General features: G+C 45.6%; 3 protein-coding genes across 3 annotated transcripts; 2 read left to right on the top strand and 1 right to left on the bottom strand.

Annotated features, from left to right (window-relative positions):
• The first annotated feature begins 1,354 nt into the window (after nucleotides 1–1,354).
• On the top strand, nucleotides 1,355–17,469 carry zgc:92360 (uncharacterized protein LOC436988 homolog). Its single transcript, XM_053857918.1, has 11 exons — nucleotides 1,355–1,726; nucleotides 2,951–3,081; nucleotides 4,712–4,803; nucleotides 5,334–5,416; nucleotides 5,504–5,616; nucleotides 8,853–8,999; nucleotides 9,402–9,485; nucleotides 9,745–9,807; nucleotides 12,729–12,800; nucleotides 16,170–16,401; nucleotides 16,471–17,469. Exons 1-11 carry the CDS (start codon nucleotides 1,657–1,659, stop codon nucleotides 16,497–16,499), a joined length of 1,116 nt encoding a protein of 371 aa, XP_053713893.1. The 5' UTR covers nucleotides 1,355–1,656; the 3' UTR covers nucleotides 16,500–17,469.
• Nucleotides 17,470–18,331: 862 nt separating this feature from the next.
• uts2r4 (urotensin-2 receptor 4) lies at nucleotides 18,332–19,396 on the top strand. The gene has a single exon (XM_053857165.1). The coding sequence runs from the start codon at nucleotides 18,332–18,334 to the stop codon at nucleotides 19,394–19,396; it is 1,065 nt and encodes a 354-aa protein (XP_053713140.1).
• A 1,530-nt stretch (nucleotides 19,397–20,926) lies between these two features.
• LOC128753529 (galectin-1-like) lies at nucleotides 20,927–21,629 on the bottom strand. The gene is made up of 4 exons (XM_053855312.1): nucleotides 21,519–21,629; nucleotides 21,404–21,477; nucleotides 21,171–21,342; nucleotides 20,927–21,073 (listed from the first exon to the last, which is right to left on the bottom strand). Exons 1-4 carry the CDS (start codon nucleotides 21,627–21,629, stop codon nucleotides 20,927–20,929), a joined length of 504 nt encoding a protein of 167 aa, XP_053711287.1.
• Nucleotides 21,630–25,869: the final 4,240 nt, after the last annotated feature.

Here is a 25,869-nt window from a genome sequence, read left to right as displayed (position 1 = left end):
GAGCGGCACCTGCTGAGGAGGAAAAAAATGGTGCATCGATGCGAGGCTGCACAGCAGGGGGCGTATCAAACTCAGGCAGAACCCGCAGTGTGAAAAGCCCCTTAAATATAACAACCACCAAACATAGCAGTCAGAACAGTGTCAGCAATGAAGCAGAAGTGGGTCACTGACAAAATTTGTGGTGCTCAGAAAAGTGCCCTTCAGATGAGTTTCTGGTGTCATGTGACCGTGTCTGTGATTGGATAAGCTGTGTGGCTGAAGGGTGGTGATGAGGCTTCACGAAACATGGTCCTTATTGTTAGAGCCCACTAGATGGCACTCTGAAATCTTTGGATTTCAACAGCCGTTTCGATGACTCTTCACTTCAAGCTTAACTCAAGGGTGCCATCTAGTGGGCTCTGAAAATAAGGACACCGTTTCACCGTCACGACTGGGGGGGCACTTTTTTTCTGGCGCCCCACATGCGGTATGTAGTGGACAGGAAGTGGTTTCCTCCTATCTATAGTCATTTATATTTAATATTAAAAATGCTCCTTTAGGCTTTGTGTGGATACTTTGGGGTATGTAGCAGACCAACCTGCTACAATGCTCTGTCTGGTGAGGGACAATGGAAAGTGAGGCGAAGACTTGGCTGTAACTCACCTGTTCACCATGCAGCTCTTGAGCCAAGTCAGAGCCGACAGTCTCTCTGTCACTTCTGACCGACTCATCTGGGGGGCGACATTTGACACACTGTGCTGACCAACTCCTCACTGCGACCCCTGGCCCTCTGTGGACACCTCTGACCTCCGTTCATGGGGCCTCCCGCACTGAGATGGCACATTCCTTCACTGCAGTCCTGGCGCGGCTCCTGCCTCCCCTGTCTTGCCACAGTATTGAAGGAGCAAGAAAGTCCTTCAAGGAATCATCACGTTCTCCCTGGACCCTCAGACCCTTCGCATATCAAGCCTCAACACTCTTTTTTGATGGACAGAACCTGAGCAGAGGCGTCAGCTGTCTTCCTTACATGCTGTTAGGCTGTGAGCGACCCATGTTTTTAGTTCAAGAATACTTATTTTGAGTCCTCAGTTACTTATCAAAAGATAAAAACGAAATTATAGACACGAGTATCTAATAAAATTAGAGCTACTTTTATTATTTTATTTTTCCAGCCAACAAGATGAAAGCAAATGACCTGGGTGAAAAGATATTTTATTTGAACTAGAAAGGAAACTGACATATACATATGACAAATAATAATAATAATAGTAATAAAGATGCGCAGTCTGCATGCGCAGTCAATCGGGCGGAAAAATGTACTTCCTCGTTTCGGGTTTCACCCACCCACACACACGCGCTCGCTCGCTCGCTCGCTCGCGCACACACAGCACTGGGACCATTTCGCGGACTTTATTTTACTCTAAATAGTGTCTCGCGCTCCTGTGACTTTCCGAAGCGCACACGAAGCGAGGCGTTGACGTCACACTTCAGCGCTAGATCCGAGTTCTCTGGCGAAGAATGTGGAGCGGCGCGCCTCTCGCGCTCACGTAGGTCCGCGACTACCTGTGCGCACTTGCCCGATCCCCACAGGACGCGCGCTTCTCCGTCGGCCTCGGAGCGAACAGCCGCCTCTCCCTCGCTCTCCGCCCTCAACACGACCCAGTGCAAGACAGTAAAATGTCCCGAGCTCTGCGGGAGATGGTGCAGAGACCTGGCAACGACACCTGTGCAGACTGCGGAGCTGCCGGTAAGACCCACTTTCATTGCGCGTCTCCACCCGGATTTCAGTCTCTATTCAAAGCAGCGCCTTTGATGTTTATTTTAGGAATAAAAGTTCTCTTTCAAAAGTCGGTTTTTGGGGCTCAGGAGTCCGTTTGTGTGTGAGTGTGTGTGCGTGTGCGTGTGCGTGTGTGTGTGGAGCAGCTCATGTGCGTAAAATGCAGTGGTCTTGAGCAAGTCCCGGCTTGACTCACACACGCCTTCTGTCCGGGCTTCTGGAGCAAATGTTCCAAATTCCTGTGAGTGTTCTCCACAGGAAGAGTTGAAGCTTTCAAGAGAACTTGACTCAGTCGTTTCCTGGTCTTCTTTGCTCCATGAGTCGCACATTAACTTGATGATGAATCATGAACCATAAAGAGCAGTAGCCAGGAGCCATGGATAAAGGTGGGCGTGCGAGGTGAACTGGGGTCCTCTTCTGGGACGTCACCTACCTGTGTCGTGGAGCTCTGCTTGTTCAGTGTCTGCTCATCTGTATGACTGTTGCTGTATCATAACTGTTGATTCCAACCACCGATGAAGTCATGCAGGCAGAATGTTAGAGATAAGAAGGGCAGCAGACCAAGGGCCGAGGTTCAGCAGCGTCTGCACGGCCCTCGAACTCTCACTCTCACAGTCACATCTCTGTGTGTGAAGAAGGTTTTGACGCCTCCATAGATGTCACTCTAGTCCATAGGTCAATGCTGAATTGATTTTTTATTAATTTAATGTTAGAAACGTCACTTTAGTTTATGTTCCACATTATTATTATGTATAATGTAGGGGTGGGATTCGCTTATACAATGAATGAATGTGGTATATGACTGACTCAAATGATGGAGCCAAACATACATTTAAACAACAAAATATTGTTTATTTTGCATCAGTTTCACAACAGCACAATAAATCACCATGGTGTCTACATTCAAGTTTTGATATCACCTTATTTAAACTGAAGCTCTTTTAATGTGTTGAAAATATTTGTATAAGAAATTCAATGTTATAAGAATGTCAAGTCCATTCAGATTGGTGGAAACCCTGGACACTGTGTAGAGAAAAACCTCCCTGAACAAAAGCAAACAGAAGCTTTTGTTTGCTTTGGTTCAGGGATTCCTCCATGTTTGTTGTTGTTGTTCTCATCCTAGCTGCCACGTGTCTTGTGCATCAGTGGGATCACTCCTGCACGTTGAACCACTAATATAATTCTATGCTTCAGATCCCGGCTGGGGCTCCAGCTCTTTGGGCGTCTTCATCTGTCTGGAATGCTCCGGAATCCACCGCAACATTCCCAACGTCAGCAAGGTCAAGTCCTTGAGCCTGTCCCACTGGGAGGACCACGAAGTGCAGGTGCGCTGACGTCGCCACGGACACTGGCGGCTTAATGTCAAGACGCTTTGCTTCTCTTTCATCTTTACATCTTGTTTTGACTCAGACATCTCGCACCTTGAAAAGGTCAGCTGCGTTACTCATGATTCTCAGCACAAGAAAGGAGAGGAAAACGTTGCGTGTCAATCTGGACCGGACCTTTTGGTTCACTTCAGCAGGGGCCTCAAACATCTTGCAGTTAGCTCGCGGTCATTTCAGCTCATTGACTTCTAATCTGTTGAGTGATTTGGTGTCAGAACCTGAAATGATAGGTGTGAAACATCGACATTTGCCTGAAAAACTTGGATAAATGCAGGTCAGTCGGAGCCCTCGCACCAAACCATGCGCCGCTGTCTTCACGCTGCCGTGGCACTGACATAGTCCCATTTCTTTGTGGCTCATTGCCACCAATCCAGTGGAGTTTGAGTCGAGAGATTGGTTTGTCAAGCAAATCAGCTGATAAAGTCTTGAAGCGTCACGATGGTGGCGGCACTGGCACCGAGCCAGCAGATGAGAGGCTTCACACCACAGACACTCAGGAAAGTGATCAAGGCTAGTATGTGTAATTACCTACTGGTTAGTAATTACATCGACATATAGAGGTGAATATTAAAAAGAATAATAATAAGGCTTTGTTTATATAGCACTTCTTAGAATGCTGTTCTTTAAAGTGTTTCACAGCAGTCCTGACAACGTTTAACCACTGGCTCATGTACAAGAAATTAAATAAATAATAGAAACAATTGGCTCCTCAACAAGATCATCGCAGACTTTCTGGCCAAGGAGCCTTTTCCCAGGACATTGTTCTCATGACATGCGCCAACTACACTGATGCCGTGTGCTGCCTCATTACGCTTTGGACAGAAACCTCCTCTGGAGTGAGTCACTGCTCTGCACTCGCTCACTGGTCACCAACTCCCTACTTGGTTTACACATCCGTTATTCTTTCAGTCCCGCGGCACTATGGTCTGCCTACTCTGGACATCACCGAGTTGCCGCCATGACTCTCCTCCGAGGTCGCGCCCTCTGTCTCATGCCAGGACAGTACAAGGGTGTCCTCCTCCGACACTGTCTCGGCCCTCTCTCTATCACTGTCCGCAACATTCGGAACAGACGGAACAGTGTCAGACGTGCCTCAGAACTTTGGATATCTTCGACAGTTAAATGATTCCTACGTGATAGATCCTGATGTTTCAGGAGTCAAACCTTTCTGGATAAGTGGCTGTTTGACTCGCTGGTGTGGCATCACACGTTTCGACATCTGGTTCCTCTGCAGGAAATGCATCAGCTTCAAGCGGGAAACTGCTGGCGATCGTCACAGATATGATGCCAAACAGACAAGGAAATGAAGATGTGAATAACAAGACTCAAACCTGTTTGTTTTGAATCAAGGCAGGAGTCAAATATTGTTGCACTGGTGTGTGAGCACTGTCGACCAGGAGCCTGTAAGAATAGGAAACCAATGTAAACCTAGAAGCTGCCGATGTTGGGTGTGAGAGAGTCCAGCTTGAATCCAATCCCTTCATTTGAGCATAGTTTCTGTCAGGATTTTGGCCAGGATCCAGTCGAGTTCTTCTTCCTCCTGAACTCTTATTGAAATGTGTCTCCACAGTTCATGGCTGAGAACGGCAACGAGCTGATGAAGAGCAAGTACGAGGCGGCTGTGCCGGTGTACTACTACAAGCCGACGCACAAGGACTGCCAGTGAGTAACCTCCGCCCGGCTCCTCGCTCAAATGGTGCCAGTGAAATGCAGCCGAACAGGTACTTTGAAAGGATAATTCCGTACAGAGAGGACACGCGTTTGACTGTCGCTCTGCAGCTGGGATGGAAGCTGTGAAGCTGCATTCTGTGAACGTGGCTGCACTTCCATGACGGAAAACCACTCCACCCTACTTTTCTGCTGGTTGATGTGAAGTCAGTATTTTGGGTCGTCATTGACAAAGTCATTTCCCTTGAATTATTTTGCACAAATATTATCTACTGAAGCTGTTGTATTAGTGTTAAGGCCACATGAAAACAGCATTTTCAGTCACTGAAAACAGCTTTTGGAAACCAAGACTTCACGCAAGTTTAGGAAAGAGGGTGAAGAAGTGTGAACGCATCGGATTATAGTCGATAAGTCGCTTGAAGCCTTAACCCAGATAGACTTGGTGTTAGAAATCTTTTTTTTTTTTTTTGGAGGGAAAAAATAACATATGTAAATCGTGCAGTATCACATGACTCGTGTTGCAGGGCTCTGAGGGAGCAGTGGATACGAGCCAAGTATGAACGGAAGGAGTTTTCCCAGCCTGGCACAGATTTCACGTACGAGGAAGGTGAGTGGCGAATTCCCAAAGTTTTTTTTTTTCTATCAATTGCTGCGATATTCTCAGAAACGCTGTCTTTCTTCCCATGTCCGTCAGCTGTCAGAGACGGATTGTTGATGAAGAGGGGGCGGGACAACGGGCAGTTCCTCAGCAGACGGTTCGTCCTCTTGGAGCGGGAGGGGACTTTAAAGTATTTCACAAAATATGACGTAAGTGGTTAATTCTGCTTTGTCAATGGTCAACTCTTGTGCTATGATGAGTTTTTGTTTTGGTTTCTCATTCCTTCATGTGGGGGCCAGTCTTGCTGTTTTCCACGCGATACGTAGCTCAAAAGAGACGCGAAGAAGACATAACAATGGCGTAAAATTCTCTGTCCTCCAGTCGCAGTGTATTTACCGTCCTCACCAACCACCGCCTCCTACAGCGCTGCCTCTGTTTCCTCTTTAGTGCAAGAGCTACATGATCAGTACTCTTCCACAGTCGCCATGTTGGTTTTGTAGTTTGTTGATGTCATAATCTTTTGACTGTGGGCTGCTCCCCCTGGTGGATATATGGGTGAACAGCAATACCAATGTAAAGAACGCATGGAAGCATGTGATCAGTGACGGAAATATCATTTGTTGATGGGTACAATTTCGTGCATAAAGGAACCTTTAATGGGCCTTTAGACTGCAAAAACAGCTCTGCCCACTTTTTGGCACTTTTTTTGTGTCCAATCTTCCGTAAATGTTAATTATTTTGGTTGTCATATTCCTGATTTCAAAAGATCAACTAAGTAAAAAAATAGATAGCGTCCTCCTGTGTTTCCCTCTACTGTCTGTCTGGAAGGGTTTTCTGTGTTCCATGCTCGCAGATGTGCCACTCTCTTCCCTTTCCCCAGCCTCTCACCCTGGACATCCAAAACAAATGGCAACTTAACCAGGACTCTTAACCTGACTCTAACCCAATTTATTCCAAGTCCTCATCCTCAAATTGAAAAAAAAAATGTCCGCACAAATGAAATGCTTTTGTTTCTCCAAGCGTTGGTCCTCACAAGTATAGCTAAAGCAGGGACACACACACCCAAATTGGATCTCTACCAGGTGTTAGAAAACACTTTTCTAGATTTTACTAGACCAACCGTCACCCGAACCAGGGATGACTGACCTCCACACCGTCTTTCGCGCCTCATAACTTCAGCCAAATCTGAACATCCTCTCATCGCCGCTCATCCAACCCGATCCCACTCGGCTCCCACTCCACTGGAATCAAACACGTGTTCCGGTCGTCCCCTTCTCCTCCGCACATGCTCAGACAAGCTTAACCAGCAATCTGTCTCTTTGTCAGTGTGACTGATTCACAAAGCTCTGCAGCACTCAAACCAATTAGAGCGCCGGGACTGGCTGTCACACTTAACCAGCTCTGGGGCTACACCTTTAAGAACCCTGCGCTCCCACCAAACATGGTTATTTCAGCAGATGCTGTGGTTTTTGTTGTTATTGTGGCCCTCTCCAGGATTGTTTCGCCTCTGAAGCAACAGCCTTACAGTGGTCCCGCTGAGTCGGCTGGAGCCGACAATAAAATGAAAACACCCTCCCGCAGCCGCAGCGGCGATAAATAAGAAGTGTCACTGGCTGAGGCTCCGGGGCTTTATGTTTCTAAGGCCAGCGGATTTCACAGGAGACCTGAGGTCTGTGAAATATTCAGCGACGACTCACCCACAGCTCCAGAGACTTTTTTTTTAAAAACTTTCCTGCCTTTATGTTCGGCCTGGAAGTTGGACGCACCTTTCTAGTCTTTGTGTTCCAAAGAGCCTGGGAGTTGTGTTGTGGACTGTGACAGATCAGCTGGTGAGTTGCTGAACATCCCTGAGCCGGAGTGGAGAAGCTTTCCATCTGACGCCGAAACCTCCACCGTTGTTTGTTCGCCTCACAATTAGTGAGGTAAACAAGCGACTCTTACTGTATGGCGGACAATGAAGCCTTTGAGAGTAAGAAAACATGTCGCCTCTCCTGGGCCGTATAGGGCTTTTTATCATCCACAGGTCAGAATCCAACTCATTCTTAGTCAGTTGAATGTGTACTGCGTAACAAGTCAGGGATTATTTTGGTGGTGGATTTTTTAAAACGGTATTTATGACCCGAACGCTGAGGCCGTCATGTTGTTTTGGCCACCCACAAACATCTGTATTCCACCATCAAAGGCACAGTTTTTATCCATCTGTTTGGACCCTCATATACACTGGGTTTGGTTAGGGGGGTCGGGGTTGTTCAGGGTTGGTGGTGGGTGCTGAATGGACAGCAGTTCTGAGAGGAGGATATGAATATATGGCGGTACTGAGGTCAAAGAGGAAGGAGGTCTGAGGGGAGAAAGGAGATTTCAAGATCAAGAATGTTGGAAGAAGATGATAGTGGTGGGGTTGTTGGAGCGGAGGGGATTGTAAAGGCTTGAGGGTCCTCAGAGGAAGTGTGGGCTCTAAAAATACTCAGAAAGGAGGAGGGTTCCAAGAGGTGTGGAGGGCCCCAAAGTAAAGGTGCTACAGGCCCATGTATGATCCCGTACAAAATTGTATCTGGTGTTTCAAAGAATGTTGCCGCCGCTGATCACATGCTCCCTTGCGTTCTTTACGTTGGTATTGCTGTTCACCAATATATCCACCAGGGGGAGCAGCCCACAGTCAAAAGATTAAGGCAAGAACTAGCTTCAAAACCAACATGGCCACGGTGGAAGAAGCATTGATCATGTCCCTATTGCACAGAAAAGGAAACAGAGGCAGCGTTGTAGGAGGAAATATAATAGGAATAGGAAATATATCGCGAATGGAGGACGGAGAATTTCCGTCTTCTTCGCGTCTCTTTTGAGCTGCATATGGGGTGGTAACCATAACACTGGCCCCCATGGTTTCTGGTGGTACTTCTCCGTATGGTCCGTATTCGTAAGTTTTGTGGAAACGTACAGAGATGTGGAGGGAATGAACGATGAGCACAGACAGAAGGTGCCGTCCGTATCTGGACCCTTATGTGACGTTGGGCATAAATGGGCCTTAAGAGGAAGTGAGAGTTGAGAAGGAAGAAGTGCAGAGGTAGTTCAGAGAGGAGTGGATTCTTTGAGAGGGGACGGTGCTAACAGGAAGTTGAGTTCCGTAGAGTGGAAGGTTGGCGCTGTAAAAGGGAAGATGGCTTCAAAGAGGAGAGGAATTCTGAGGTGAGTTAAGAGGAGTTGGGGAGGTTGTCAACGGTGAAGAAGCATGTATTCTAAAGGGAGAGGTCTCTGGAGGGAACCCCTGAGAGTCGCCTCCTCCGCCTTCTCAGTCAAAGTGTCTCAACATGCTGTTTCCTTCTTGTCAGTCAAGACCGTGGGAGCCGTGCTCACTGCGGTCTTCAGGAATCCTCCGCAGCTCGCGTGCTTGTTTTCCAGCAGCAGAAGAATCACGCTCACCTAGCTGACGTCCCCTTCTCTCCTGCAGGCCAAGGAGCCCAAGGCAGTGATAAAGGTGGACACCATCAACGCCACCTTCCAACCAGAGAAGATGGGAAATCCCAACGGCTTGCAGATCACCTACCTCAAAGACTACAGCACCCGCAACATCTTCGTCTATCACGAAAACGCAAAGGTTGTGAAACTGTTGCTGTAGTTCGCATCGTTGGACTGCTGAGATCTTGTTGCCTGAGATGTTGCATTTGAATTCATGGCTAGATAATGTTCTCATCCTGGAGCACAGAGCTTTGCAGGAGGCCATGGATTCTCTGTAGCTTCTCTGTTTGCTCTGTTTGTCACCAAAACCTAGCTACAATAGCACGACCGAATGTGTGGACCTCATGGAATTACGAACTCAGTTGATGTCCTTTGAAAGTGGATCTCAAAACACTTCAAACCATCTGTGATAGTTCCATGAAGAAACCACCTGGATGATGACATTGATGCTCCAAAGCCATGTTGATTCTGAATTCCGCTTGCTGGGACGTGATGGAGGGAGTGCGCTCAAAGGTGACGTCATCTCCTCTGTCTTCTTCAGGAGATCGTCGACTGGTTCAACTCCATCCGTGCTGTACAGCTCCACTACATGAAGGTGGCGTTTCCTGGCGCCACTGATGCCGAGGTGAGGAACATCAGCAAGGCACAGACCATCGATGCGCCATAGATCCCGACCCATTCTCACTTTCAGAGAGTCGGGGAAGCTTTGTGAAGCCTCACTTTCAGAGACGCACTTTTGTTTGAAAGATGATACAAGGCTTCATGAAAGGAGTTTGAAACTGATTTAGTGGGTTTTTGAAAATGAAGCGTCATGAAGCTTCATCACTTTATCGTGACGGCTCACAGATTTGAATGTAAAGAAACGTTTTTTCCTTTACTTCCAGCTCGTACCAAAACTCACCCGAAACTTTCTGAAGGAAGGATACATGGAAAAGACAGGCCCAAGGGTGAGTAGAACCAACAGCTCTTTAGTCAAGGACCTGCCAAAAACAAATGCCTTTCGTGGATGAACAGTCCCACAGAAGGAGGAGGCCAGTGTCACTCAGGAAATATTGCAGAAAGTACAGTATATCACAGGTGTTTCGATAAAACCTTTGATATGAAATGCCCAGTGGTTTTTCTTTTCCTGTGTTGCCCCTCCCTCCCTCCCTCCCTCTCGACACACCTTTGTTAAACCGGAGTTTGAATAGGAAACGCCTCTTATCTCCCCTCGGCGGCATTAACCTGCTCATCAGCGCACGTCCCTCATTTCGATTTCCCACCGCCGGTTCGGGCGGCTGACAGGCGCTTTGAGACGGATTCAGCGGCGTCTGCTTGGAGATCAATTTAAGCCGTGTGTGTCACACTCCTAATCCACTCAAAAAGACACGTTTATGTTTGGATTAGGAACAAAAACTGGGCTGTCGAACATCAACAAAAGCAGCTCTTCTACACTGCTCTGTGGAATGCGGTTTATGATCAAAAGCAGCATTTTAAACGTGAGCTGATAGCTTTATCATGTCCTACAAATATGACTGATTGATTGACAGGAAGCTCGGCGCAATCCGTCCCAGGTCCATGTCATGAATTCACCCGAGCGACTGGAAAAAGTTCTGTTTTCATTCTTTCGTTTATCTGTTGTTGAAGTTTGCTCTGCCTAGGAGCCTCTATAATGCCTTTTCTATAATACAGACATTATATATTTTTTAGCATTCAGGTGAGCTACTTTTGGACAGCAGGGGGCAGTAGCATCCCAGCATTCCTTTGCATCAGACAAGGAAGAAAGTTAAATCTTTCTTTCTTTACCTTTCAGCTTCTCCCTTCAGAGGTGCGGCTCATCTCCCTCCATCTCACTCTGTCCTCTGCTTCCTCTTCTCTCAAACCTACAAACCTCATGTCCTCCTTCACCACCTCCATCCATCTCCTCTGTGGCCTTCCTCTCCACCTTCTGCCTGGCAGTTCCAACCTCAACATCTTCATCTACCAATGTCCTGGCTCTCTCTCTCTCTCTCCTCTGTACATGTCCAAACCATCTCCATCCAGCCTCTCTGACTTGGTCTCCTAAACACCTGAGCACATGTGCTGTCCCTCTGATCCTATCATCATCCTGCTCACTCCCAGAGAGAAGCTCAGCATCTTCATCTCTGCTACCTCCAGCTCTGCCTCCTGTCTTCTCCTCAGTGCCACTGTTTCCAAACCATACAACATTGCTGGCCTCACCACCCTTTTGGACACTTTCCCTTTCATCCTTGCCGACAGCCTTTTGTCACACATCACACCTGACACTTTTCTCCAATGATTCCATCCTGCCTGCACCTGCTTCTTCACCTCTGCATCCTGTAACTTCACCTGTCCACTTGGCTCCCTCTCATTCACACACATGTATTCCTTCTTACTGTGGCTAACCTTCATTCCTCTCCTTTCTAAGGCAAACCTCCAGCTCTCTAGCTGATCTTCCACTTGACATTTTGGTCTGATAGTGGCCCTTCTTAACTGTTAAGAGTCTACATCTACATGAGTTATTTGTGTTTAGTGTAAAAGTTAAATTCACATCTTTCTGCCTTGATCATTCTGTGTTGTGAAATTTCCACTTGGTTGACAACAATGATCAAGTCAGCCTCAGTGACTCACAAGGCTGTGAACTAGGACTGAGTTGTGCTGAACCTGTCTGGCTCTCGCAGGCCACTCAAATCCCCTCACGGGCCAGATTTGGCCCCCGGGCCTTGAGTTGGATGCCATCTTGTGAAATCTTGACCAACAGTGTGCTGACAGCATTATGAGGGCCGTTATCTCAGCGGCCGAAGAAGCGATCTTGGTGTGTTGCTCTCTAATTGTGGCTCGCACAGACAGGCGGAGGTGTTGGCAGACAACAATGAGCAGCAACCTGATCCCCAGTCCGTCGCCAGCCTGCCTTTAATCTGCGTCTGTCAGGCGCAGAGATGAAAAGACGGCCTGATTCAGCGTAGCGGCGACGCTTTGATAAGTGCTTGTCATGATTCATTTCCCTCACGCCAGCGGGACGCGGCTGTGGCGGGAATCGCTGAGCGGAATGAGGAAGCAAAGGCTAGCTAGCGGGATGGTGACGCAACGCAAACATTAGCTCTTTCACGCTCTGGCTGGATGAGGCCGCGCACCTGAACCTGCTGTTGTTTTAAACGCAACCACTTGAGGTGGCAGACGCTCTGGCTCAGGTGACCAGAGGGAACGGGATCACACTCTGGTCTCATGTGTTGAAATGTGTTTATCCGTTTGATATTTTTATTGAAAGACATACATCTGTATAATTGTGAATTAAATCGACATTTTTTTTTTTTATTTAAAAACATATATGTGTGTGTGTCAATTTGAAAATGCTTTTTATTATGTAAATCAAAAATTCCAAAACTGTATAAATTATTAATTTATTTATTTTATATTTATTTATTTCAATTATCCTTTTTATTAATGTATTTTTTCTGGCAAACAATAGCAGTAAAATAAAAATGCAAACAAAAAACAGTTACACATTTTCTATTACAATTTTTTTAAGAAATAATTTTTCACTTATTGTTTGGAGTGTATATTTTTATTTTATTTATTTATTATGTTTTATTTAATGAGGCCACATAATACACTGGGGCTGGTATTTGTAGCTTTTTTTTGTGTGTTTTTTTTTACATTATCAATGATCAAAAACAGAAATATGAAATTGACATATTTTTGAAGGGGAAAAAAGCAAAAATACAAATATACTGTGTCTTCGTAGAAGGAAATATTCGGACACACACGCTGAAACACGCTTTTACCTTAAAGAAAACTGTTTCCCTGCAAAAGAAATAATTGAAAAAATAACCAACTTTCAGGGATGATGTCTCATGATTTCTCTCTTTGTCTTTGTCCTTGTTCACAGCAAACTGAAGGCTTCAAGAAACGCTGGTTTACTTTGGACCAGCGGCGACTGATGTACTTCAAAGACCCTTTGGTACGACACACACACTTTCAGTGTCACTGCTTCATCATTCACGTGTGCAACCGAGTCGGCGTCCTTCACAACGAATCCACATGAGACCAGACTTGAGGAAAGTGACGCGAGAAGACGAGGGATCATTGCAGATACACAAGCGTTAAAGTGCTGGCTTTTTTGTTTTTTGCAACATCATTGGACAATACTTTCACGAAGTGGTGTTAGATTCTCAGAATAAGTTGAATGGCTCGGCACCTAATGGACCTTCGAACCGACTGTGACCTCCAAAGCCGACACGCTCTTCCCTGCTCATGTTGAAAGCCTCAAGGTCATGTGTAGGTTCCTCGACTTTAGAGCTGAACTGAATAGTTTAGAGGATTTAAATGAGGTCTGCCGTGCCAGATAAAAAGTCTCTGCAGGCCAGATGTGACCCTCGAGTCACCTCCTCTGCAACCCTGGATTAGAATGTAGAAGGTCCATGGAAGTGAGTGATGTATTGCAGACTCCATGGTCTTTGTTGATGGGCTCATGATGGTGGCAAGTGAGGGATGGATGGATGGAGTGTGGGTGGTAAGGATGGATGATGGAAGGAGCGATGATGGATGGTAGTGAGAGGGATGGAGGGAGGGAGCAGTGGATGGATGGAGAGAGGGTGAGAGAGAAAGAAGGAAGGAGAGAATGAGGGGTTGATGGATAGAGCGAGACATGGATAGAGGGATGGATGGATGGAGGGAGCAGTGGATGGATGGTGACAGGGTGAGAGAGAAAGAAGGAAGGAGAGAAGGAGGGGTTGATGGATAGAGCGAGACAGGGATGGGGAGGGATGGATGGATGGATGGATGGAGGTCAGAGGGATGGAGGGAGGGAGCAGTGGATGGATGGAGAGAGGGTGAGAGAGAAAGAAGGAAGGAGACAATGAGGGGTTGATGGATTGAGCGAGACAGGGATGGGAGGGATGGATTGATGGATGAGGGATTGACGGATGGAGGGAGGGAGCAGTGGATGGATGGTGAGAGGGTGAGAGAGAAAGAAGGAAGGAGAGAAGGAGGGGTTGATGGATAGAGCAAGTCAGGGATGGGGAGGGATGGATGGATGGATGGATGGATGGATGGAGGTGAGAGGGATGGAGGGAGGGAGCAGTGGATGGATGGAGGTGAGAGGGATGGAGGGAGGGAGCAGTGGATGGATGAAGAGAGGGTGAGAGAGAAAGAAGGAAGGAGAGAAGGAGAGGTTGATGGATAGAGCGAGACAGGGATGGGAGGGATGGATGGATGGATGGAGGGAGCAGTGGATGGATGGAGGTGAGAGGGATGGAGGGAGGAAGGGTTGGAAATGGCTGGAAAGAGGGAGGGAAGGATGACGGACAGAGAGAGAGAGGGAGCAATGGATGATGGAGGAGGTTCCTACCGCAAGGTATGGATGGATGAAGGGAGGGGGGCATTGATGAATGGAAGGAGGGAGGGAGGAAGGGAGGTGGGATGGTTGGATGGACAGACGAATAGTTGGATGGATGGACAGATGACTGGACAAACAGACAGTTGATCGGACGGACGGACAGTGGGATGGAGAGATGGAGGGATGGACAGAGTGCCAGACAGAAAGGCTTCAGTGAAAGTGGGAAGCCACAGAAGCCGTGGACTTGTACTCAGTATTGCTACTAGTACTGCAGTACTTTGAGCAGCCAGATGAGGCCCAGTCTGGGGAAGAGTGCTGCAGCCCCAGGGGGCGTCCGACTGAACGGTTGCTCCCTTATCTGAGGAAGATCAGCTCAGCCTTGTTTCTGATGCAAGAGTTCAATGAAGACGTGCAACTGTGGTGAGCAGGGTCCAGAGGGACTCAGACAAAGGAGTGTCGCGGATGAAAGGAACAGGAAGTGCAGGCCCCAAAGATGTGGTGACGCGAGACGCTAACATGACTGTGCTAATGGCTGCGTTTGACTGGTCCCATGTGCTGCTTGTCTCCGCTCCGCCCGCTGCAGATCTGCTGAAGTAACCTGAGCACGACAGGTGGAGCCAGCTGTCACTGCCGTGTCACATGGTCAACGTGCTCTGGCCTCGCTGATCTGTTCACCTGCGCCTTCACTCACTTTTCCAGTCGGCGTGTCAGCGCCCCTAGTGGCTGGCGAGCGCAACTACTTCACAAAAACTAAAAAAAAAAAATAGCGTGTAAACTCATGAAATACTTCCTTTAGTCTGTAAATTATCAGCCATCAAAGATGCTGCTAACACACGTTACTAAGCAGTTTATTTAGTGGTGATACATGGGCCCTGATCTAAAGCATCAATTCATATTGAATAGTATATTCAGTGAATCAGCACTTTTTAATACTTCTTATGTGAATAAAAAAATACCAAACTGTATACAATATTTATTCATTTTATATTTTATTTATTTCAATTATTTCATTTATTCATTTTATTACATTATTGTCTCTGGTAAACAATGACAATGAAAATAAATAATGCAAACAAAAAACAGTTACACAATGCTTTTCAAAGAATTTTTTCACTTATTGTTTGTAGTGTGTGTTTTTATTTTATGTTTTATTTAATCAGGCCACATAATACACTGGGGCTCACAAAAAGTGTTTTTAATATATAGTTATATTTTTTTTACTTTTCAGATGTGTCAGTAAATTAAAGTGTGAAAAACTGAATTTGCTCAATATAGCATTTTTTCCTTTACTAAATACCAAAACATTAAATGAAAAATGTGTATAAAAAATGATTAAAAATTAAGGATCCTTTAAAAATGCACAAAATCAAGAAAGGAAAAAAATAGAAAGAAATTGAGAATTATTACATGTTGAAACCACTAGAAGCTAAATTGAAAGTACAAAAAAAAATAAATAAATAAAAAAAAGATGATTAAAAATGAAAGGAGGCGTCAGAGGATGAGAAACAATTGTCGTCTCATTTGCTTCCAGCCGACTGTAACGTCACAGTGCTGCAGATGAACTGCTCAATTGTCCTCAGGAGTGAGTGTGGAAATTGGAAAAGCAAATCCTTCATTGTGTGAAAAAAGAAAAATGGAAGAAAAGGTCAATAAAAATCACCGCGTAAAACACAAAAATGAAACGTACTGAAAAATAAAGTTACACTTGAAAGGTGAAGATTTAGAGGTTTTAGTGCTGTGGCTGATGTTCACGATAAATGGTGCGAATTGATGTACTCCGATTTCCTCCCACAGACCAAAAGCAAGCCTATTGTTTACTTCAAATCGTATGTCTCTTTACGCGCTGAAATGGAGTAGTGACGCTTCCTGCGGCCTCATTTTCAGGGACCAGTAGGTGGCGCTGTCAGGTCAAACGTAACGTGAGCTTCAAAGACCCCGCCTCTCACCCTTGGGAGCTGGGATGGGTTCCATGATTTCTTGCTGTGTTCGCAGGACGCCTTCGCCAAAGGCGAAGTGTTTTTGGGCAACAAGGACCACGGCTACAGCGTGGCCCCGGGTCTGCCGCCCGGCACCAGCTGCAACAGCGTCTGGCAGCACGGGGTCACCATCATGACGCCCGAGCGCTCCTTCCTCTTCACCTGCGAGACGGAGGCCGACCAACAGGACTGGATCCGCCACTTCAATGACGTCATGAACAGCCCCATGTCGCCGCAGGATTACACCAGTAAGAGTCTGTCGCCCCCCGGTGGCGCCCGCCTGTGTCGGGAAACTCACCTGGCTGTGTGTTTTCCAGTGGAGGCCTTGTTCAAGCACAAACACTGAGGACGGTGGAAGCGGCTCCTGCTTCAGGAAAGACGCGGCCAGATACAGGTTCTTATTCCTTCCCTCGCGCCGAACTGGAGCGTCGACCAAACACCGAGGTGACACGTCCCTCGGTGTGTGGGGTCAAACCAGGGGACATGGTGTCCTCTGCTGATGTTTCCAAACCTTGTGAGTCCAAAGTTGTTTTTGTTTGTTCGGTGTGTTCCTTCAGTCAGTTTCCAGCGAGGATGTGACTTCATGATTCCTCAGTTACAGACATGATGGTCAAACAGCGCCCCCTCGTGTCCGTTTTGTTTTTAAACACCAAGTTCTTCATTCAACCAATAATAATTCAAGTGTTATATTCGATTCTAAAATCGGTGCACAGAGTGCAAAGTGCCATTTTACGCCTCATGATCATGAATAAAAATCCTTTTCTTAAGTGTTGACAAAAGACCTTTGATGTTTGTGCTCTTTTCCTTTCAATCTGTGTCGTCTGACGCGGATTGCAAATGTGTCGCTTATACATGTGTCTCTCTTTATATGTATATATATAAAAGTGTAGTGCTTTATGTCCTTCCCAAATAATGCATTCTTTTGTGATTTTTTTATTATTTCAAATGTGTATTTTATTTATTTTCCATCCATTCTTCAGACGAAACAATGCTGACTCACATGTTCCGGTGAAAACCTCCTGCACTGTTCCACCAAAATAAATCCTCGACACTTCAAGAACATGATGGCGCTCAGTAGGTGGCGCTCTCAGTATAAAACAGTGTTGTATTGACAGTCTCTCGCCCCTTTCTGCATTGTACTCTTAAGTCACATTAACTGAGTACATTTGGCAAGTTACAGTTGGACACCCACATTTACATTTAACGTGAAACTTTTTACAAATGTAATTATCTTATTCGTAACTTGCTCAAAATTTGGTCAATTTAGATGTTTCTTTTTTATATAAAAAAAATACATAAGAAATAGAATAAAACAAGAAAAAAATGTACAGCTTGATTTTTTTTAGAAGTCTATATATGTTTATTTATTATTTTAATGTTCTTTATTATTAAATCACTCAGCAGGAAAAGTATCCCGTTTCCCACTCTAAATAATTTACATAAATAATAACTGTATTTAACTTCAGTAAAACGGATGCAAATTGTTGAATGGACTTATTAAAATAAATGTTTTAGTCTTTTTCTTTTATTTATTTATTTATTATTTATTTATTGTGACGGTGTAATTGTCTGGAAATAGGGATATTCATGTCACGACGGAAATGGTTGGTACGAGTGTAATATATTTATTACACTGGCACTAACTGGAGGACGATGGCCGACTGATACATGACTCTGCTTCCAGCAGACTTTTGGGACGGCTCGGTCCGCACCTGGGTGCCAAGAGAGCGCATGGGAAACCCTTCACAAATCTATAGACCCCTGCTATATTGTCACCCGGGTGAGAAGAGGGGAGGATTTAGAGGAGAGGGAGGTGAGAGAGAGCTGGACAGGCAGAGCAGCGGCGGCTCTCTGAGCTGCGTCAAATGGAATGATGATCTTGGATCAAACCTGTCAGGAATATCTTCTGTGGTGGATCAGTTTCGGACCTGGTGGGAAGAATGCAAGTTTGTGACGGGTTGCGCCTTGAGGAGGCTCCTCTCTGGACCTCACAACTCTGCAGCGAAGACCTTTTTTGAGGCGTGGAGCGACTGTATTTTAGCAACTATGACCGACCGAGCTGCCTCCCTCTGGATGACCTCCTCTCCAGTGAGGTCTGGATCTCCACCGACCACAGACTAGTCTGACACACTGATGCGTGGAACGGCCCCAGAAGCCTGACAGCTGACCACGCCGGCGATGAACGAGACTCAAAATGCCACGGTGGGTCCACAGCCGGAGCTGGTGCTCAGCCCCGGTGCTACCGACGGAGCGGCTCAGGAAGGCGGCGGTGGCAGCGGAGGGCTGTGGGTGACCTCCCTGCTCGGGACCACGCTGATGATCATGTGCACTCTGGGAGTGGCTGGAAACCTGTACACGCTCTTCATCACGCGCTCGGCCGCCCTGCGCAAAACAGGCTCCATGTACATCTACATCCTCAACCTGGCCCTGGCCGACCTCCTCTACCTGTCCACCATCCCCTTCGTGGTCTGCACCTACTTCGCCCACGACTGGCTGTTCGGGGAAGTGGGCTGCCGCGTCCTCTTGAGCCTGGATCTCCTCACCATGCACGCCAGCGTCTTCATCTTGGTGGCCATGAGCCTGGAGCGCTACCGTGCCGTGGCCCAGCCGTTCAGCGCTCACCGGTCCTCGTCTCGAACGCGCAAGCTCACAGCCGCCGTGGTGTGGGGTCTGGCCTTTGTTTTGACTCTGCCCATGATGGTGATGATTCGGCTCAGCGAAGGCAAAGCCACTGTGGCTGGATTGGTGAAGAGGATCTGCTTCCCCACCTGGACCCACGAGGCCTTCAAAGCCTACATCGCCATCCTGTTCCTGACCAGCGTTCTGGTCCCCGGCCTGGTCATTGTCGGCCTGTACGCGGGGCTAGCGAAGCGCTACTGGTCGGCCCAGGCCAGGTTGGGAGGAAGCGGCCGCTCCGCCCGCAGGAAGAGCCTCAGACAAAAGGTGGTCTCCATGATCTTCAGCATCGTGGTGGCTTACTGGGCTTGCTTCTTACCCTTCTGGGGATGGCAGCTGGCCAAGCTCTTCTCGCCGGAGTCCCTCAGGGCTCTGTCTCCCGCCGCTCACAACTACGTGAACTTCTTTGTCACCTGTCTGACCTACGGGAACAGCTGCATCAACCCGTTCCTCTACACGCTCCTCACCCGGAACTACAAGGATTATTTGGCTCAGAAGGGTCAGTCTGTCGGGACGAGCAGGACGGACCCGGGTTCGGCAGTGAGCACGCCCATGCAGGAGCTGTAGTGGGCCATTCTGAGTCAGGCCATAACCCCACTGTTACAACGGCTGTACTTTGTCATTCAAATACTGCTGTTATAAACCGATCTTCTCTGTATTTTGGTTGCTGTTATTTGGACACTACGAGTTTTACCAACAATCTGACTGCAGGGTCTTCACCAGCCACGTTTGCGAAATTGTTCCGTAGGTTCCCGAGATGTTCCCTGGCCAGATGTTTTGTCTCCACCTGGTGCAGAGTCTGCCCCCGGTCTCTCTCACCAGGAGGTGACATTTCAACCAAGGTTCTCCTCTGGAATTTTATCCCCTCTGAACGCCATGATGCTGTAGCACTTACGTCATTTAGCAGTTCTCGTTGATAGGTCACGTTGCCTTCTGGCTCAGCTCTGTGTTTGTCGCCAGAGTGCAACACTGTGGCCACATTAAATCATCGTTTTGGCTCACAGTATGAGACCCATATGATTTTTTTTGTTTAGTTTTTTATTGTTATTGTTTTGAATTTCCTTTAAATCTATTACTTCTGTTTATTTTAGTTTTAATTAAAAAAAAACACATAAAATAAATAACAACAATAAATAGCATATACATTTCTTCAATAATAACATCTAATATTCTTACCAATTAAAACAGATGAATTAGCCGTGTACTGTACTCAACACGTGCAGCAGTGTTCCTCTTCCAACATGCACACGCACACGCACACACACACACCACATACTGTATTTCATCTCACTGGGAATGTGGTTGCATTGTGTGACATTCCTCAGCGGGAGACGACTGCTTTTTTGAGTCCTCGTGTAAGTTTGTGTTTTCAAATCTGTTTGGAGGCATTTCAGCGACTTCTTCCTTTGTTAAGAGCCGTTGGTTTGAGCATCTCAACAATGAAATGATCATGAATGAAATCTAATGAAAAAAGTGCATTGCATTATTATATTATATTATATGATTATGTCCATTTAAAATATGTTCGCAATTACATTGTTGGAATTAAGGCGTTGCTTTTTGGCTTCTTTTTTTTTGCATCTAGCTTTTAAGAAAAATCTATATTGAAAAAAAAAAAAATAGAAATATGCAGGAAAATATTACTATTTCAGATTATTTAGTTTCAGATAAAATATGTCGAAGTGTTCAAGTGTCATTAAAAAGTCACCAAAATGTGTAGTTTTAAGAAAATTATGATGGGAAGTGTAATGCTGCTCCATAACTCAGGAAAATCCTGCTTTAACAGCAAACAATAAATTTAAAAAATAAATCAGCAGCTAAAAATAACAGAATACTGTGGAACTGACGAATGCATTTTTTGGCAGGGCGTTTAATGTAGTTTATTTCTGCGCGCTAGTTCAATGAACTGAATGCAATGCGCTGAAAACTAAATGTATTTGGTGCCATAACGAAGGAAAACGCTTCGATGTTTGTCGCCTTTATTGACGAAGCAGAAGCTCCAGACAAAATCTGCGCTCTGGCTCCCTCTGTCGCCGCTCACTTGTCATTACAGCTTGAATTCTAAGGCGGCTTGAGAGGACACCATGAAGCAGGTCTTCACTTGAGCTTGAGGCCCACAATCCTGGCCTCACCGCTGACCTCGATGTAGTTGTACTTGAGCTCGCCCAGTCGGTTCGGGAAGCTCATCATGCAGCCGTCGGGGAGTTTGATGAAGAAGTCGGTCATGTTGAAGTTGATGTAGAACTGAGGAGTGTGGAACGTGTTGGTTCTTATTCCCAGAGACATGACTGACTTATGCTCAGCTTCAGCAAATAAACAAACGGTCAACAACCCCACAAACCTTGGACTCCTCTCCGCGCACGAAGCTGAAGTTGCCGTTGCGCTCCTCGTCGCCCCAGCAGCCGCCGGACTTGGAGTTGCAGACGATGACGTTGACGTCGTCGCCGCACTCAAACCGAGGGTTGAAGTGCAGCGCGATGTTGTCGGGGTCGAGCCCGATGTTGATGGCGAACCTGCGATGGACCAGGATTAGCACGTGGATCTGACTCATTGGCAGAGAGTCTCTGCAGTTACCGGTCGCAGTTGTCCTTGGGCCTGACGCGGATCTTCAACTCCTGCCCCTCCTTGATCGACATGCTGGAGACTTTCTGAGGGAAGAAGACGGTTTCAAGCGTCGCACTGAAGTCACTTGAATCAGTTTCCCAAGCGATGCCACCATCTCACTCTCCTCCTTCTCATCGGTCTTTTGCAGGTCACTCGCCTCCTCCGACCTCGACCTTCTCTGACCTGACCCTCTCATGTTGACTCAGGTTCTCTACCTCGTCTTCAACGCTAGCATTCTGGGTTCAACACGATCCGACAAGTATCCGACCCATCTTTAACCATCTGACACAGTGGTACCTCGGTTCTCGACCACAATCTGTTCCAGACGGCCGTTCGACAACAGAATTAATGGAAAAAGCAATAATGCGTTCCGAGCCTTAACATAGTCTTTTGTAGGAGTGAATGTAGAGTGTGTGCTGCAGGTGCACTGTTCCTCTATGTGTGTGGCCGCTGCATGTGGGAGGGGTTGCCGAGTGAGTGACGTCTCTCCAGAAGTGAAGAGGTGCCCGGTGCGTGTCCAGCTCTGAATGTGCGCTTCTGTGCAGTTTGGCTGTGACAAAGTCATAAACCAAGTCACGCTCTGTCCCAGACTCGCCTCATCCCTGTCCCAGCTCCAGCCCACAACAGGACATCAAACCCTGGAGTGAGCGCTCCAGCACCTCCCCTGTGACACTCTACCACGGTCCAGTGTGGAGACAGGAAAGGTTTTACACCTCAATATGAAGAAACAACAGTCAGTAAATGGAGCTAACAGGACACTTTTTTCGGGGGCGTTCAAGTTCTGGATTTTCGTTCTAAATCCGAAGCAAAACAATCCCGAAATATTTGTTCGAACGCCAATTTGTTCGAAGTCCGGGACGTTTAACTTGGTAATTAAATAGTAGTTATAAAGGCACTATTTACAAGGGTTTTATTTTAGTATCTTAAATTGTTTTTCAATATTTATCCATTTATTTTGTGGTTTTGCTCTGAGCTCATGAAGGGCTGCATGTGGCCCCCTGGTTGCACTGCATGAGGTCGGCAGAGGAAAAAACATCTCAGCTGTGGTCTTAACAAAAAAATAAAAAAATAAAAATTTTAATCCAGAGTACATTGTGGGCAAGACGAGTCTAAATGGAGTCTGTTACAAGACTTTGTAAACGTGATCTTGAGACCTTCTTGTCATTTTATTGAAAGATATTTCTCAAATGTGTGTATGGAGAGCTTCTGGCGTCTCCTTGGTTTAACTTGACAATATATATATATATTATTTTTTGGTAACAGAAAAGTCTCACACTCGAAAACAGACTCGAAACAGACTCAAAACGGAACCCTGAAACAGTTGCAGGTGAATGACTCTAGTCTACTAACCAGTGTCAAGTCGGTGATTTACTGCAGCCACAAAATGAGGAAGTATTTTACCAACATTATATCTATCATGCAAAAAAAGAAAAAAAAACCCTGATATTTTTCCCTTCCAAAGACTCAGTCCCTTTGTTCTTCTGACAAACATGAATATTTCCTGTGTGAGACAGTGACCTCTGACTCTGACCTCTGTCTCGAGCTCCTCATCTCCAACCGTCAGAACCTTTGAACTCATCAAATTTCCTGCAGGCCGGCACTTGACTGAGCACTTTTTACACCTTTCCGTTGATGATTGTTGAAGTGAACGACCATCCAGAACATGAACGTTGCTTCGCCCTATTCTTGAATGTAACTGATGTATATGGGACGTCACTGTCGCCAGTGTCTTATCTCCGCTGTTGATGATCAACCAGGGGGCGACGGCGCGGGGAGCGGAGCTCTGTGTTCCTGGTCATCAAGCTGTAAAACCATCCGGACGCACGGACGCCGTTGAAAGATATACACACGTATGGTGAGCTCTTATCTGGGAAGCTGCTCTTTAGGTTGAACGTCCACCACTGATAACAGCCGTCACATGATGAGCTGGAGATGCTTCACCTCCGCCACACCTCTCCTGTGCTGTGGTTCAGGATCCACAGCAAAAGTCGGCAAGTCAAACCCAGTATTTGGGTTTTTAACTTCACGTAACTGATCAAAACGATGAAATTTCACTTCAATGCAGTTCAGATTTCATGCGCGACAACGTTTTTCTCTTGTTACAGATTTTGTTTTTTTTAATTCGAATTTAAAGATTCATATATTTCTGGAAAATAGCATGCACCTGGAAGTACTGCCCTGAAATAAGGCGGTTATTATAGTGATATAATATAGAGTTAATAATTCAGCTCTCAAATCTACGACAAGACAAATCTCATTGTGGACTCGAGTTCCGTGTGTGAAAGGTGCGTGAGAAGCAGCGTGTGCAGCAGGCGGGTCTCACCATCGTGGCTGTGGTCGTGAATCCTGCCTCAAGTGACCAGGCTCCTCTGCTCTGACGGTGGCTTTATAAGGACCAGGTGAGGGCGGAGAGGCGGGAGGAAGCACTTAGCTCGCCACTCTCAGCAGCTGCTGCAGCCTCATCACAAGCAGATTTTTTTACTATACTTTTATTATGAGTTTTGGCATGAGACGGAATGACTGGAAATAAGTCATTAAAATGTGAGCTTTGCCTTCAGAAATTCAACTAACTGTCGCTACTGGACTTTATTTGATTTTATTTTATCAAAAACATTTTGATCACTTATTTTTTGTGCATATTATTATATTATTATTGTGTCATGATCGCACACCTTTATTTTACCGAGTAAAAGTTTCATCCAATTTCTTATCTTATATTTATTTATTTTACTAATTTCTACTTCGTATTGAAGAAAATAAAAAGAAAAAAAAGTATTCCTTGGTTATGGTGTGAAGTGACTTCATGTCACTCCAGATAATCTTTTCAAATCGTCTTCCGGTTTCATGTCAAGACTGGTGTTGTTTTGAAGTCTTCTCTTCCTGTTGTGCGGTCTATTGTCCAGTAGATGGTAGTAAAGTCAAATGCAATAAAGTTTCTATTACAAAACTGGATGTCAACTGGAACAACATCTGCCAATAGAATCACAGTCCAACAATAAATACATATATAAATAGATTATAAAAAAAATAAGTCAATAAAAAAGAAGACTCTGCTGATATTTTTCACTGTTTTACTTTACACATGGAAGGCAGCTGTGACTCCGTGTGAATTTGCTCAGACTCCATCCTGAAACTGGACGACATCAATGAGGTGAAGGTGCGAGAAAGCCACTTGCAGCGTGTGTCAACAGCAGCACCGTGGTCTGTATTCTCAGCTATGATGCGAGCAGCGAAGCTCAAACACCAGGCTTGAATATTCTCCTGGAAGCTTCACCCTCCACTCATCCAGTGTCTCTGTGATAAGCACCCCGTCGCTCTCTTGTCACTCATCCTTCCTCTGGATCTATTCTTTATTCTTAATTCTCAGAGTGCAAACCAAAAAAAAAGTGAATCCCCCTAAATTTCATCTGCAGTGTCACAACTTTAGGAAGAACGTTTCACAGAATTGACCCTTCATGACCTCACTTTTGTGCAGGTAATCTTCTGTTCTATTGTGTTTATGAATATATATATTTTTTGGAACATTTGTCAAATCATTCAGTTGGACTGGCTGCAGGGGGAAGGGGAGGGTTCGGGTGCAGTTGTCAGTGTGTGTTTAATACTGTGTGACCTGGTGGACAACAGCGTTTGATAGAACCACCACAATCTCCATGTAAAATCAAACATAAATAAGTCAGTAAAAATCCAATGGTGTATTAGGGTCACTCAAAAAATAGTATAAATAAAAATTGAAGTCACAATATTATTGTGATATGTTGAGTACAGAGCATGTTACAAACATCATTTCCCTTGGGATTAATAAACTTTTTCTGATTCTGATGACGTGATTTAAAGCCATAATATTACATGATTTAAAGTTGTAATATTTTGTGTTCAAGATTCTAAATAATAACCACCAGATTCAGGAACAGTTTCGTTCCTGGTGCTGCCGGGTTGCTGAACGTTAGACAATAGCTGCAATACTGTTTATTTGTTTATATTGAGTATATTCTGTTTTTGTTGTACATCTTTCTGATAAGTTTATAAGTAGTTTTTATAAGTAGTTTTTAAGTAAGTTTATAAGTAGTTTATGTTTTTGGAAACCGGAGGCCTCAGACAGAAATTTTGTTGCCATGATATAGTGATATGTTTTTGTGCAATGACAATAAACAAAGTCTAAGTCTAATACAATTATGATATTTAAAGTGCTAATATTACGTTATTTTAAAGTCGTAATATGACGACGTCAGTGTGACGTCACCAACTCGACTCCACTTCTGCATTATGAGCATAACATGTACATACAGTGTCATTCCATAGTTTCACATTTGATAAAATCACGCACATATGAGTACGAGGGGTTTCTCCTCAGTAGAATGTGCTCTGTTTTGGAAACTGTCAGAATGACAGAATCCCGAGGGAATCCAAACAGCTGGAGAGAAGAGCCAAACTTCTGT

Source organism: Synchiropus splendidus, chromosome 2, assembly GCF_027744825.2.
Source record: "Synchiropus splendidus isolate RoL2022-P1 chromosome 2, RoL_Sspl_1.0, whole genome shotgun sequence".
Lineage (NCBI taxonomy): Eukaryota > Metazoa > Chordata > Actinopteri > Syngnathiformes > Callionymidae > Synchiropus > Synchiropus splendidus.
The sequence above is the reverse complement of the archived record's forward strand: the minus strand, read 5'-3'. Positions and strand labels throughout refer to the sequence as shown.